The following is a 15139-nucleotide window of genomic DNA, read 5'->3' as shown; positions in this document are numbered from 1 at the left end:
ACGAGCCACGAAGTGGCGAGTTTTGGAATGAACGAGTGGTAGAATGAGCCTTCTGTACGAGTATTATACATTATTTTCTCTAATTCATTGCATTTTCATTGAAATTAATGAAATATTTCCATAAATATAATTTAGTGATTTTTGCATTGAAAAATGTTGGTTGGCAGAAATGATTTCTTTAAAGCAAATTGATGAATTGACAGATAAAGCCGTGGCGGAAAGTTCGGAGTACCAACATAGAATAATAAAATATAACCATGAAAACTGTGCGTTTCTGATATATTCTCGCACGATTTTGTTCTACAAGATGTGGAAGAATGAACGGAATAACCACAGAATTAGAGAAAATTGTTTTTCTCGGTATTTCTGAAACTGGAGTAAATTTGTATTTGAGTTTTTTCATTTGAAAGAAATTTGATTTAGGAGCACCAGTGGCGCCCGTGAACGATTTTCTATAGTTATTTCCTCATGGTTTCTTCAGAATGATAATAGTATATTCTAAAACAAGTTGCAGAATGGGCTCCTATTCCAACACGAATGCGAAATTCGAAAACGAGCGACGAAGGAGCGAGTTTTCGAACGCAAGAGTGTTGGAATTGCCTTCTTCAACGAGTATTAGACGATATTTTCTCTATTTCAGTCAAGCTTTGGGAAATATTGTCGAAATTCAATGATAAATTCAAATTATACATCCTAGTGACTTTTGTATTGGATCTTGGCAGTTGGTGTGACTGTTACGAAAATTGACAGATTACCGAATTTGAATTTGAATCGTACGTTTTGAATTCTTGAATAATTTAAAATTACGCATCAAATTAATGAATGATGTTTGATGAAATCGATTTAACACCACCTGAATTAAGAGAAATTACGAAAAATGCTACAAATCATTTCACTTTATCCAAATTATACATTATGATGACAATTATTGACGTTTGTTGAAATTTGATAGGATTGGAAGGCAGTAGCGACAACCACAAAACGAAAAATATAACTGAAAACGATGCTGTAATGAGTTCATTACAGCACCGTTTTTAGAACTGTAATGATCTCATTACGATACTGAAATAGAGAAAGATTTGTATAATACTCATCGAATTTTACAAAAAAAGGATATCTTATCTTATGGAATTTTTGTTTATTACTTCCAATAATAAACCTCCAAAATAGGTTAAGAAAAAAATTATACCCCCTTGTTTTTTGACAGTTTTCGTCTTGAAATAAGTATGTAAAATATACTAATTTACTAAAAAAGAAATAATTTCTCGGAAACATAAAATTAAAAATATGTGTTGCTACGATCTTTCTGAGTAACATACAATATGTTCACCGAAAAATGGTCTAGTTTCGGAGTTATGAATTTTTATACAGGGTGTTCTTAAATTGTGAGTACAAAGGAAAATAAAAGATTTCTTGGGATATAAAAAAAAGGTCAAGGAACATGGGGCCGCAAAAGCTTCGTTTTCGAGATACAATCATATTAACTAAGATTGTGTGAGCTAAATCTCGCCCTATGATATATATGTAGTCATTTTATAGTGATTTGTATCAATAAAGACCATTATTATTATTATTATTTCAAAATTCAAAACGTACGATTCAAATTGAAATTACGTAATCTGTCAATTCTCGTAACTTTCACACCAACTGCCAAGATACTGCCAGTGAGACGAATACGATTCCAAAATATGCAGCCATTTTTGTGACACCCTCTGCAACAATTACAATATAATGTGTTCTCAAAATTGTGAAATTCGAAATAGAGGTCTTCAATTATGAAATTACGGTGAAACAGTTCGACAATTCATTTCCATATTGTATAATGAAAAAAATACTTACCGAAAAGACAGAAAAACTGTCAAATTCTGAAACTACAACAATTTACAAAAAGCGTCTATTGAGTTCGGCTATTAGCTAAATCTAATGAAACAACTTCATTATAAAACCATAACATTACAATTCATTCAAACTACACTAAATTATTTTATACGGCACACAATCTCCCTATCTACGCCATTGCAACAAACGATAAAATAAGATTTTCAAATATCTTCAATAGGCGATAAAAATAGATGAATTCGAACACCAGACATTTTAGGAATAAACTGCTATTTAGGGGAAGGCCACAAGCTATTTTAAAATCTCAATGAACACGAAAAAAAAACTGTAATGGAGAAATAAATATTTTCAATTTTGCATGATACGATTCTTGTGCTAGAAAGAACAGTTGCAGTTAATATTTTTGGCAACAATATTTAAGCAATTAACACCTCTATTGTCTGACAGAAGTCCTACATTTCTTCTAATGTGTTTTGCCTTTCTCAAATTAGGGATCATTAGCCCAAAAACGGATAATGTGCAGTCTTCCATTCAAAAACATACAGAAGAGTAAACAAGCAAAAAAAAAGTTGAAATATGAAACCCCTTGAAAATGAAGGAGGGGTTCAGATTAAAAAAGAAGTGGAAATATATCTCCTAGCACTTCTATTACTATGACTATATATATATAAAGACAATATTCTTTCGCACGTAATAAATTTGTCACTTGTCTTGAATATCAAAGGTATGTGTCATTTTGGTTCATTAATGAATAACTCAATTTTAGAAAAAAAAACGAAACATTAGTAATTTATAACAGTGATTCCACCAGCTTGTTAATGATCTATCAATTTCAAGGGCTGAAAATTATTATTTGATCGACTCAGTCTTTACATAATGGAAATTCATTTTGAATCAAAAATAAAATGAGAGTTTCTTTATTTTAACTTTTAAATTCTATAAATTAAACTTACATCAAATATTATATTTTTTATATCTAAGCAGCAAAACAATTGTAAATTAAAAAGTGAAAATAATCATTTTATTTTCGATTTTTAAGAATTTAAGTGTACCAATTAAATATGGACATCAAATAGTAAAATAATACATAATTATCATAGGATAATTTTTAATATTTCTTCAGATATTCTACATGATTTTTTATCTAGCAAGCAAAAATATAATTTAATGTTGAATCTGGCAATCTACTATTTGATCAATTATTAATTGAAAGATCTCAATAGATAATATCCAACTCAATAGCAACTTTTATTTCAGTCGAACATTAATTCTGTATTGATAGCAAACAGAGAATAAGTAAAATCTTTTACATTTTCTGATAACATATGTAATAATATTCGAAATTAATTCCAATGAATTGAATAGTACAATGCGATAGAATTATCTCCAAAAAGTTATATCAGTGATAGGTGTATCACTGATATAATATGATTCAATAATATTCACCTATATATCTTATAGGGATCAATAAACAAACACAATTGAATAATTATCCATTAAAATTTCATAACTTACCCTTTTGGGAGTACCATATCGAAATAGATTTTTAGGTCGTGTAGGGCTCAATACTAATCTGTCATCACACTGTGTTTTTATATCATGAATACGTTCTCCAAGAATTTCATTTCTTAATAATATATTATACACTGAATGGTCTCTGGCGTTTTCACCGTTTTCTCTTGATTTTTTACATGGTGGTGCAGCTTTATTGTTATCAGGTATCACTGCGAAGTTTGTCTCCCAATTATTATTGGCACGACAAGGTATATATCTGTCACAATTCAAGTTTCTTCCAGTTCCAAAAAGATTTCTTGATACTGCTAATCTGGTAGGTTGTAGGGCTCTATCTTCATACATTAGGTCCAAAGACATTTTGGATTACCTGAGTTAATGTCCGGTATTTTATATTAAATTTCAGTTCCTTTTCTTTGATAATTTATGTAAGTTCAAATGTCACTAATGCATTGAACTGCATTGGTATTATACTTTCAAATAACTGAATTGAAAGGTTCACTTATAATCCGAAATTTATTAATTCACTACCGTCTAATAAAGCGTTCTCAGCAGAAGTTAAAGCACAACTACAAATACAAGGATATTTCACTGGGAAACAACTGCCAATAAGCATTTCTGAATTGAACTGTGCTATTGTAGGTATATGTAACAATAGCAAAGATACTACAGCACTAATGATTTTTTATCATTGTTTTTAAATGTCCTCTGCTTGTAAGAAATGCCAGAAATTAAATTAACGAATATTCTAATGAATGTTCTATGATACTTATTGGATCAATTTTATACCGTGGTGCGATTTGACGTTTACATTTGAGCTACCGATAAATACACTAACTTTTTGCTATTCTATGAAAGAAATAGTTAACAAAAAATTACTACTACCAATTATATTTTAAAAAACATATTAACAAACTTTTTTGAATTATAAATGATTAGACCTTTCTACAAAACTATCGGTCATTAATACCAAATACAAATAATAATATTCATACTGAATTCTGAGTGTACTTTGTTCACCTCACATTCACCTAATTCATTACAATAATCACTTATTAAAAATAATGCGGGAATGACCTAACAATTGACTGCTATCACCTCTATTTAATCTTGAAGGTTGATACCCTTCTCTGATCAAATAATAAATCGTTGAAATAGAGAAAAAGAAATTATTATCCCCTCTCCTGAAGTTTCTAAAATGATTTAAACGGCGAATTTGAATCAAAAAGTCCGTTAATTACAGCCAAATAAATTAAATTCTGAACAAAAACCGCTTGCTTTGATGCATTTCTAAATCCAAGGAACTGATTTTGGATATTTGATAATTAATTCATGAATAATTCCAACACAAAATTAAAAGCGGATTATCTTTCTCAAAAGAAAAACCTACTTATGATTTTAGAATTATTAAATTTTGATTTGAAACTAATTGTGTTCTTATTATTTAAAAATTTAGATATGTGTTGAGTTGTTCAACGAGATAGATTAAGTGATCAATTTTTGATTGAATCTGTAATTGATGGAAATTAACAAATATTTCTATTGAGATTTTATAGAAAAATTTTATAATCAGTATTATAAAAGCAATTCATGCTATTTATTTCCAGGAATGAGATTTTTCAACTTTATTGTGTAATTTCTCAAGCAAATGACTTTTAATAGTTAAGCTTATCATTATTTTAATAAATAATTACAATATTTTTGGACATGGTTTAAAAAAGGAAACTATAAATATGAGGAATGAAAGAAACTATTTCTTAAAAAAAAAAACTAGTATTTTTATACAAAAATAGATAACATTTGTCAAATTTTATTTACAAATCAGTTTTTTCACGATTGACATTTAAACTTCCAAATATCTGAGTAGGTAGGTCCTGTTGTTCAACTGGTACTTCTGCTTCTTCCTCTGACTCATCGCTTCCATCTTCTATATCAATTTCATCAGGATTGACTACCTTGTCTTTTCTATTTCCTTGAGTTTCTCCCCTAACAAACATGATTTTACCAAGACCCGAACTGGTGGATGATGCTCCTGCCATTTCAGCCGCTTTAGCCTCTAATAATCGCATGCCATCCTTAGCACCAGGTGCTAAATCGGCCACTGTGCCTGCTGAACTGTTCACCGATGACATCATTTGTGCAGACATCATATTCACTTGAGTATTGTACATGGCTTGGACACTTCTCTTTATCCTCAACATTTCTCTCATTGTGTCTTCATTACCATGCTTGATTTCGAACTCTTTCCATATTTGCCAAAACTCCGTTGTTACCCGAGGGTCGCATATTTGACTGCAGTGAGCATAGATGGCTCTTGCTCTATCTATTTCTCCAAGCTTTGTCTCCATTTCTGCGAATCTCTTGCACATTTCAATCGTTTTATCCTCGGGTAAAACGTCTATTGCCTTCTCGTAGATTTGCCTGGTTTTTGATATGCCGTATATTTCTGCCGCTCGTTTTATGTAGATATTGAAGACCTCGAACACTTCAGATGGTGGTACGGCACTTGTGGCTCTTTCATACACACTCATCGCATGTCTAGCCATACCGTGTTCTTCTTCAAGTTTAGCGTATAACAAATAGATGTTCTTAGCGAATTCCGGAGGACATTTCTCCAAGCATTGCTCAAACAAATCTCTGGCTCTTTCCAGTTTCTCACCGCCGTACCTCTTCAAGAATTTCATCAAATACGTATTCCATATATCATAAACATTCGGCCATTTGAACAACGAAACCCCCTTTTCGTATGTTCTAAATGCTTCTTCGAAATAATTATGTTCTTCCAGGAACAAACCATAGTTTATGATAATTTGAGGTGTAGCGATTTTCAAATCGAGAATTCTGTCATACACAGCTTTACAGGATTTAAAAGAACCAAAACTTTCTTCCAGATCCGCATAAAGCGACCATAATTTGAGTGATTTGTACAGACGATTCTGTACAGTTTCGGTATCATCGTGATATGAAACTTTTCTGGAGGGTATAGTGGTTGCTTTGTGCATCAGTCTCAACGCTTCTTCGTAGTTTTCGTTCCTAATTTCCATTTCAGACCACTCGCACCAAACAGCTGCTAAATCATCAACTTTAATAAAAGGCACTTGGGTTCCTTTCTCGAACACGAGTCTAGCATCATCAATTTGACCATTTTTTTCATAAAACTTGGCGAACTCTATCCATAATGTATGGAATTTGCCTACAGCCAATTTTGGGTCTACTGTTTGCACTGCTTCAGTATATGTATTGATTATTTCATGTGGTTTCCCTTCATATAATTGTACTCTTTCATGCCATTCTTTTACATTGTGTGGATTTTGTCTAAGTAACACTGAATTCAATAAAAGTAATCGTCTTTCCATTAAACGTTCAAATCTTGCTAATCTTAAATCTATATCGTCATCATCAGTTGGATTTGGCATTTTAGCAACCTCCTCCATTCTTTTGCTTAAACTTAATTCTTCAAATTGGGCATAAGCATCAAATATTTGGGTAAAATCTCTGACTGTGGTTACAGTTTGAATAGCTTCTTCATAAATATCTCGAGCTCTTTCGAATAAGCCACTTCGGACATAATAATCTGCTAGTGAATTCCATAAGTGACCTACCTGATCTGTATATCTTCTCAATCCTCCCCTTATAATAGCATCAACATTCAAAGATACTACTTCCTTAGGGTTCTGTGATATTAATTCACATAATTCATTCCACAGCTGGTGCTTTGATTTTCCTTCACGAGATATAAAATTTTCATCATTAACCAATTTAGCTAGAAGTGTAGCACACTCGTCTAGTCTTGTAATGTTCTTGAGATAATCAATATATTCTTCAGCATTTTCTGGGAATAATTTGAGATATCTTCTGAATACTCTTACAGCAGTTTCTGGAATTTCATATTTTTTAACAAAGTTCAAATATAAAGGCCAAATACGGTTATGTTGTGTTATAGGTAATGCACGAAGTGCTCTATCGAAAACCTTTCTTGTTCGAGTTATTTTACATTGCCCTGTTAGGAAAACACAGTAGTCAATCCATATTCTAGGCATTTTATGCATAAAAACAAGAGCTCTTTCAAATGCATTATTGACTTCTTCATACAGTGGATCAGTGATACATCTTTTCTTGACTTGGATTCTCCGAGTTCTCAAATAATTATACCATAGCTTATAAGAACCTGGTAATTGTTTTAAAGCTCTTTCATAAATTACATTGAGTTCATCTTTAGAGGATTTCTTCTTATGTTCGATATATCTTAACCAATGTTTTACAGAATGAGGATTTCTCAGTATCTCTTCTTCAAAAACTAAATCCTCATCGCCAAATTCAATTTGCATAGGCTCTGTGTCGTTTGCGGTAGACATCCTGGCGCTTCTCCTTTTTCCAAATAATAATAATATCAACTCTTGATCAAAAAACAATAATACCTGTAACATAGAATACAAAAGTTGAATACACCTAACCTTTATTTTTCATATAACTATCTATGACTCTGACAATAAATTAACCTAAAAATTTTTTTAAAATTAATGAGAATCAACTCAAAGTTACTTATGTATAAAATTATTCTTTGAATGCGATATATAAATAACATGAGAAAAATGAAGAAATACCTGCTGTGGTTCGCAAATGAAAACATTGAATTTCGAAGACCGGTAATACCAAACAATCGTCTGATAAGAATGTATTCAAAGAGAATTAATTTTAGGAAATAGATTCGCTTCTAGCTCTGATGAATATTAAGATGAAATTTCTTCAAGAACCTCAAAATTCGGTAAATTAAACTGAATATCTGTTCTTTTTTTTTAAATTTTATACTAATATTTACATAGGAACCCTTTTGGATTGTTCAATTTGAAAGTGAAGATGATGTGAAAAAACTAGCTGAAAGGTCTGTTTCCCTCAAAATGTGCTTAGAATTATGGGCTTATGCAGAAACAACAACCAAACTTCACGATATACTAAAAAGTTATCAGAAATCATTTTATGAATCTCATATTGCTACTGAACAATCTTTCAAGATTAAAGTGGAAACGTTCTGTAAACATTTCACTCAAAAAGAAAAAGTTGAGAAGATTGAGGTAAGATTCAGTGAAAATTTGCTATTACTTTTGATGTTTGAAGGTTTATTGTAATCAGAAAAAATTCTAACTAAATGAAAATTTTTATTTAAATTGAGCATCACAGACAAAAAATTGTAAAATCAAATTGATTTTTAGTAGGATCTATTGAATTATAGAAATTGTTGGAAAAATGTATACTAATCAACTTGCAGACAACTATATATATCGTGTAATATAATATTGACAACATTTTTGGTTCCACTACCAAAATAGGAAATATCTGAGACATTAGTCTTTATATCTTCAAGATGTTTTAAGTATTCTGGCCATACACATTTATCAAAATAACCTGGAATGTCTGGAGGATCATAAACCCTTTTTTCTCTGCGTTCCACGCATTCTTCTTTACTCAAAAGGAAGAAATATTTGAGAGTTATAAGAGGTAAAAGTGGTTTGAAACTGTATAAGAGAAATCCATCAATAAACACCAGCTGAATGTCATCTTCTTCTATTCTCTTGTTGATCACTGCACATAAGTCACTTTGTGATAAATCGCCCTCAGAAATGAGCTGATTTTCTTGTGGTTTTCTTTTCTTACATAATTGCCTTCTTTCCACTAAAGATACAATGTCAGCAAACATCCTCTCCATATCTAAAGACGTTAAAATATCATAGTTAATGTGCTCTACATCCTTGCACCATACATGCCGAGGATCATCAACGTCCAAAAAATAATCGTCTTGGTGGAAAACCTTACTTTTAGGAAATAGTTTCTTCAATTCTAAAGCCGAAGTAGTTTTTCCGCTGCATGTAGCGCCACTTATGGCAATAACCAATGCGGTTTTCATGTTCAGAATACTATCACTTGAGTCTTGATAATGAAAGATTTAGAGGAAGTAAATTAAATTTTAAATAAATAAAGTTCAAGGTTATCTTTTACGTCGAATCAACTATGATAGATAACAATACATTTTTAAGACTTTTTTCCATAATATACCCGAATAATACTGGAATGTTAAAATTTTATCTTATTCCCTTTCAAACATTGTTTGAGCAACAAACATTGTCAGCCTAATTCCAAAATGGCTGTAGATAAAGCGAAAGAGAATAATCTCCTTATTTTTAACTGATACCATTCATTCAGAAATCTGAGGAATAATCATGTTTGGTATTACATAATGACCATCATAACAAAACATTGTCGACAATATCGCAAACCTTGAAAGCCAGTGTTATTTATTCTGAGTACTTCCAATCCAATGTACGATTTTGTGATTTATGACAGGAAATTTTGAAAAAATCATTACATTTGGACTAATTATTTTCTTTTAATGTAAGATGTTTTGAAGGTTATGTACCCTTTATCAGTTTTAGATTTTCTTCTATGATTGCCGAATAATTTGTACAGGACTGTATTTAGGTTGACGAGATTGTTGTGCAAGTTTGTCATTTTCTTTTTTCATTTTGTTGGTACACTAACCTCTTCCATCTATTTTCCCATTGTGGGGGTACGAGGTTCAACTTTGGAATTTCAAATTTTTGACTGATTTGAATTAAGAAAATTACCCGGTATAGTTAGTTTGTTAAGATACTGAACTGTTTTGATTTTTTTTAGCAATTTAACTATTTGCCTGTAGAGGGGACTGTCAAGTTGAAGGACCCCGATGTGTGCCTTCAGTATATTGAATATTATGGAACAATTCCAACTAAAGTACCTGATGAACCGTATTATGTATTTTTTGGAAAATGGGTAATATTCTCTTTTGATCCTAGATAATGATTCGAATTCATATTGCCCTTTATTGCCTTCCTAAATGAATAAAAATAATCTTTAACAATATTTAGCAATTCAATTGCCGAAGAGTTGGAGTGGCATTTTATAATCATTTTGGCACTTATAGAGTTAAAACTAAATGGGGAATGATTGGTTTCATACACGAAATTGTTATTTAGCCTAACTCATCCTACAAATAATTACAGATAACCGATGGCTTGCGGCAGTTGATACAAACCTTATCCCTGAAATCTCGCAAATTTATAGGGAATACCAGCATGGACCCTGAGTTATCTCTGCTGATGGCGAACCAGGCCCAAATCAAAAACGGAGACATGGTCCTAGACCCTTTCGTTGGTTCTGGTTCTTTGCTGATAGCAGCGGCTCAATTCGGTGGGTATGTCATAGGTACCGATATCAACTACTTGATGCTACATGGGAAGACAAAACCCAGTAGGATCAAACAGAAGGTATTTTGTAGGGGGGGCCTTCAGATTACTGATTAATGCTTTTTTTTCTTGGTAGGTGAGGGAGATAAATGAAAGTATCAAGGCGAACATGGAGCAATACAAAATCGGTCATCGTTACTTGGACGTTTTGGTGAATGATTTTTCCTGTTCTTTTTGGAGGGACGACGTGAAATTCGATGCAATTATTACTGATCGTAAGTTTTGCTGATTGTATGTATAGTTTTCCAATGAAACTGGAAACCCTTTATATTGTTAAGATTGAAAATGTCAAATTTGCACATGTCTGTGAAATGAGAAATCAATAAAAAAAAATGTATTAACTTAATGCTCAAGATTAATCAATCAAAGAACTGTCTAATACCTTGTTGCGTTGAATCTTGCCTTCTGATATATTATTCTGATTCATTATATTAATTATACATTATTCCATTTTTTTATTGATTTTCGGGTTTATGAGATTATGAACTTTTTTTGAAGCACCTTATGGGATTCGAGAAGCCACCGAAAGAGTTGGCACAGAGAAGGAAAATTATATAGTGAGTGAAGAGCATTTGTCGACACACATTCCATCAAAAGTTGAGTATGGAATATCCAGAATCTACGGAGATCTCATTTCATTCTCTCTCAAGCATTTAAAATTGGGAGGACGATTAGTTTGTTGGTTTCCAATATTTAGGTGAGAGCAAACATTATCTATAACATTCCTTTTAGGGTGTTTTGAGTGAAAAACCCCCATAAAGTGATATTATTATCTATTCTTGTTCTGAGTTTGGGAATAGGGAAATAGGATTTGTTAAATACTCTTAAATTGTTCCGTGATGTTCAGTTAGCACATGAAAAGTGGATATTTTCAATTCACATAAATGTTTTTCAAAAAAATCAGACTTCAAGGAGGCCACCAAATATTGGGTGTTTTTGTTCGAGGTATATAACTTTAAGTTGGCATTACTGTTCAATATGGCGACCGATTTAACAGCTGTCAAGTGATTTATTCTCAGTTTGGTTTGGCAATTCATCATGAATAGACTCACGCCTGAACAACGCTTGCAAATAAAAAAAATGAGATTGCCGTTGTTCCCGATTTTCATAAGCGAATTTTGTTTAGCGATGAATCGCACTTCCGGTTGAATGGCTACGTCAACGAACAAAACTGCCGCATTTGGAGTGAAGCTAATCCTCAAGTGTATGTCGAAACACCGTTACATCCAGAAAAACTGACTGTTTGGTGCGCTTTATGGGCTGGTGGAATCATTGGTCCGTACTTCTTCAAAAACGATGATGGCCAGTTCGTTACAGTCAATGGTGATCGGTATAGAGCCATGATTACTAACTTTTTCATTCCTGAATTGAACAACCATGATGTCCGGGAGCTGTGGTTCCAACAAGACGGCGCAACATGTCACACAGCTCGTGCCACAATCGATTTATTGAAAGACACGTTTGGTGACCGCCTAATTTCACGTTTTGGACCTGTAATTTGGCCTCCAAGATCTTGATTTAACACCGCTAGACTATTCTGTGGGGCTATGTAAAGTCATTGGTCTATGCCGATAAGCCACAAACCCTTGACCATTTGGAAGACAACATTCGCCTTGTTATTGCCGATATACGGCCACAAATGTTGCAAAAAGTCATCGAAAATTGGACGTCCAGATTGGACTACATTCGAGCCAGCTGTGGCGGTCATATGCCAGAAATCATATTTAAAATGTAATGCCACAAGATTATCTTGCGGATAAATGAAATTCATGTCAATCGAATAATCCATCGTTGTTTTATTGCAATTTAAAGTTCTATAGCTCTTAAGGAAACACCCTTTACAATTTTACTCAACATGGCAGTCAGTGAGGTCATTTTGAAGTAAAAATCGAGTCACATTTCTGAGAGCATTTTTTTTTCATTATAATGTTTGTAATAAACTTATCACTATTTTAAAGTATTGATTCATTACTTTACTTTCTTCCTAACTCTACTTCTCAGATGGCCTAAGATTGCAATGACTTCCTGATTAATCTGTTCATGTCTCAAAAAAACTAGAATAGGTTAGAAAATGTCGAAATTTTCAACAAAATGCTAAAAACAGAGGAACTAAAATACCAATGTCTTGCATGCTTAGATATTTCACCCAAATCTACTTTGTTTTCCTTTACGTGATTTGAATTATTCAGGTTTTTTTGCTTATTTAATAATATTTCCCTTCCTAATTGTGTAGGAAGAAATTAAAACATGAAATCAAATTGTTCAATTTGGGTCATTACTAGTTAATTAAATTTTTTCAGAGAAACATATACAGAAGACGGATTACCTTCACATCCTTGTTTGAAATTAGTTGCTAATTCGGAACAAGTTTTATCAAAGTTGACTTCAAGAAGATTATTGACTTTCGAAAAGATAGAAGAACCAACACCTGGATCAAAAATAAACATACAGAATATATTAGATTTTAGGGAAAAATATTTCGAAACTAGAGAAGAAACCAGAAGTGAAAAACGTATCAGGGAAGCTGAACTGAGGAATCAAAATAGAATTAAGTACTTAAATAAAAAATAATAGTTTATTTTATATCAATTTTTTTGTACAATAAATTAGCTTTTTTGGTCTTTACTCCTCTTGAATTTTTTATTTTTTTGTTTGTGATCTTGAGCTGGTTTTGGTTTTCTCTGAAAGAGATCTGAAAAAAGAATAAAATACACAAAGTTTAATGAATTCAGTGCATAATTCCTTTGTTATAACTTACCTTTATCTGGTTCTTCACCAACTTCTTGTCTGTAGTACTCAACGTCGTCATCCTCATCATTATCTTCTTCTAAAGGTCTTTTCAGCGATTGTCCTTCCTTTGTTTCCTTGTTATTTTTATGTTTCCTAGATTGTTTCTCCTCTTCTTTCTTTCTGATATTAGTTTCCTGTATCTTCTTTCTCTTTTCCTTTAGTTTTTTTGCTTCTTCCCTCTTCTTTTTTATTGCTTCTTTCTCTTCTTCAGTTTTCTGGATAAATTCATGGTATAATACGTCTCCATCCATCAAACCATCCTCGATTTTCAAGAGCTTCAATGTCAATCTAGGTCCAAGTTCACTTAGCTACGAAAAAGGTTAAAATGTATACTTTTAATTAACATTCTCAAAAATATTTTCTCTCTTTATTTTAAATTATTGATTTTTACCTTAATAGATGACTTTCCACTCTCTAAATTACCCCTAGAAATTATTTTCTGTCCTAAAACAACATGATTATTTGGGTCGTCTTCAGCTTCGCTTTCCGATAACATTCCTGATCTAAAATTTATAAATGGAAATTTAAATTAATATTGCACATAAATAATGTAGTTTAACATTATTTATTCATCAAAAGAAAAAACCACTTACTTTGTTAAAAACTCTGACATATCACTGCATTTCGAAAGATTGGGAATCTTGCCTTGAACAACTTTCTTTACTCCTTTTGAGATATTGACAGGTGCAATTTTTATCCCATAATGCCTAAAATCGATGAGCTTGGATGTTGGATTATAGTTCATAAGTACAACTCGTCTGACATCATTGAGATCTACCTAAAAAACCAAATTAAATTTTTAAACCACGTACTTTCTTAAAACAAAGAACATGCCGAACTTTTACAGCATATATATAATTATTATTCAGCACAAAGTTACCCTATTACAAATTTGCCAAATTCTCATGATAAATGATTGGCCTGAAATTTGAAATAAAAATTAAGGGGCTAATTTGTACACTTACGTTTGTTAAATTAAGTGTTGGAAACATATTTTGCATCATGGAAGCCATCATTTTCAATTGCAGTCCTTCTCCGCTGAAACCATTCAATACTATCAATGGAGAATGTTTGAAAGCTTCTTCTACTACATATTGTTTCTTTAGTGAAGAGATCACATCTTTTGCTAAGGAGTATTTGCATACTTTGAAGGTCAAAGTAGGTCCTCTTGGAAGCCTAGCAATCTTCAAATACAGTCCAATATCTGTACTCTTGAAGACAGAAATGTGTGAAACATGTAACGGACCAGCAATCGAGACAAAATCTTTGATTGTGTTTTTTTTCCTAGTCTAGAATAAAAGTTGTTGTTAAAAATGAAAGAAGAAAAGTCTAAATTATATTTACCTTCAACTGGGATGCGGTAAAAGGTTCCATAACCTTGCGAAAATCTTTCGTCAATTCCCCAACAATACTATTATCTCCTTTACAAATAACAAATGAATGGGGTGCTTGCACTAACTCCTCCGATTCTCCACATCGATTTTGATTTTTTCTTACGGAACGTCCTTTCCTCTTTCTTGCCATTTTATCTAATTACGTTAATCAAATCGAATTATATTTTATATATCTTGTAGAGCACGATAAAATAGAGGTTATAAAAGTGTGGTTAAGTTTATATTCATAGATAAGTAGATATTTATATTATATTAGCATCATAGAATATAAAATTTTCTTACTCTTAAAAATGATTACGGTTGAAAAATAAAGGGATATTATTTTTT

The 15139-nt window shown here is 32.0% G+C and overlaps 5 protein-coding genes across 6 annotated transcripts in view; 1 reads left to right on the top strand and 4 right to left on the bottom strand.

The window, feature by feature from the left end:
* LOC123687447 (fizzy-related protein homolog) overlaps positions 1-4095 on the bottom strand; it is a 44220-nt gene extending 40125 nt beyond the window's left edge. Inside the window, exon 1 of one of the 2 annotated variants that reach the window (XM_045627039.1) lies at positions 3355-4095. In XM_045627039.1, the coding sequence (XP_045482995.1) occupies positions 3355-3711 (357 nt within the window). In that variant the 5' untranslated portion in view covers positions 3712-4095. The remainder of the gene's footprint in view (positions 1-3354) is intronic. The other variant, XM_045627040.1, reaches the window with a different exon arrangement.
* A 1018-nt stretch (positions 4096-5113) lies between these two features.
* LOC123687351 (pre-mRNA-splicing factor syf1 homolog) lies at positions 5114-7802 on the bottom strand. Its single transcript, XM_045627033.1, has one exon. It carries the CDS (start codon positions 7776-7778, stop codon positions 5166-5168), a length of 2613 nt encoding a protein of 870 aa, XP_045482989.1. The 5' UTR covers positions 7779-7802; the 3' UTR covers positions 5114-5165.
* A 26-nt stretch (positions 7803-7828) lies between these two features.
* On the top strand, positions 7829-13253 carry LOC123687383 (tRNA (guanine(10)-N2)-methyltransferase homolog). The gene is made up of 8 exons (XM_045627035.1): positions 7829-7997; positions 8051-8116; positions 8175-8423; positions 10021-10155; positions 10386-10649; positions 10705-10843; positions 11127-11325; positions 12929-13253. The coding sequence occupies exons 1-8, from the start codon at positions 7917-7919 to the stop codon at positions 13197-13199; spliced, it is 1404 nt and encodes a 467-aa protein (XP_045482991.1). The 5' UTR covers positions 7829-7916; the 3' UTR covers positions 13200-13253.
* On the bottom strand, positions 8495-9762 carry LOC123687415 (nicotinamide riboside kinase 1). Its single transcript, XM_045627037.1, has one exon. It carries the CDS (start codon positions 9251-9253, stop codon positions 8603-8605), a length of 651 nt encoding a protein of 216 aa, XP_045482993.1. The 5' UTR covers positions 9254-9762; the 3' UTR covers positions 8495-8602.
* On the bottom strand, positions 13190-15036 carry LOC123687399 (protein Peter pan). The gene is made up of 6 exons (XM_045627036.1): positions 14763-15036; positions 14384-14707; positions 14012-14196; positions 13810-13921; positions 13387-13726; positions 13190-13320 (listed from the first exon to the last, which is right to left on the bottom strand). The coding sequence occupies exons 1-6, from the start codon at positions 14940-14942 to the stop codon at positions 13235-13237; spliced, it is 1227 nt and encodes a 408-aa protein (XP_045482992.1). The 5' UTR covers positions 14943-15036; the 3' UTR covers positions 13190-13234.
* Between the last annotated feature and the right edge of the window lie 103 nt (positions 15037-15139).

Source organism: Harmonia axyridis, chromosome 1 (genome assembly GCF_914767665.1).
Source record: "Harmonia axyridis chromosome 1, icHarAxyr1.1, whole genome shotgun sequence".
NCBI lineage: Eukaryota > Metazoa > Arthropoda > Insecta > Coleoptera > Coccinellidae > Harmonia > Harmonia axyridis.
Note: the sequence above shows the minus strand (reverse complement) of the source record. Positions and strands in the feature narration are given on the sequence as shown.

Coding starts and splice junctions, on each gene's coding strand:
- LOC123687383 (XM_045627035.1), top strand. CDS start 7,917: ATGCGATATATAAATAACATGAGAAAAATGAAGAAATACCTGCTGTGG. Junction 10,156..10,385: donor ATGTATTTTTTGGAAAATGG/GTAATATTCTCT, acceptor AAATAATTACAG/ATAACCGATGGCTTGCGGCA. Junction 11,326..12,928: donor TGTTGGTTTCCAATATTTAG/GTGAGAGCAAAC, acceptor AAATTTTTTCAG/AGAAACATATACAGAAGACG.
- LOC123687415 (XM_045627037.1), bottom strand. CDS start 9,253: ATGAAAACCGCATTGGTTATTGCCATAAGTGGCGCTACATGCAGCGGA.
- LOC123687351 (XM_045627033.1), bottom strand. CDS start 7,778: ATGTTACAGGTATTATTGTTTTTTGATCAAGAGTTGATATTATTATTA.
- LOC123687399 (XM_045627036.1), bottom strand. CDS start 14,942: ATGGCAAGAAAGAGGAAAGGACGTTCCGTAAGAAAAAATCAAAATCGA. Junction 13,922..14,011: donor ATGTCAGAGTTTTTAACAAA/GTAAGTGGTTTT, acceptor TATAAATTTTAG/ATCAGGAATGTTATCGGAAA. Junction 13,321..13,386: donor TGGTGAAGAACCAGATAAAG/GTAAGTTATAAC, acceptor TTCTTTTTTCAG/ATCTCTTTCAGAGAAAACCA.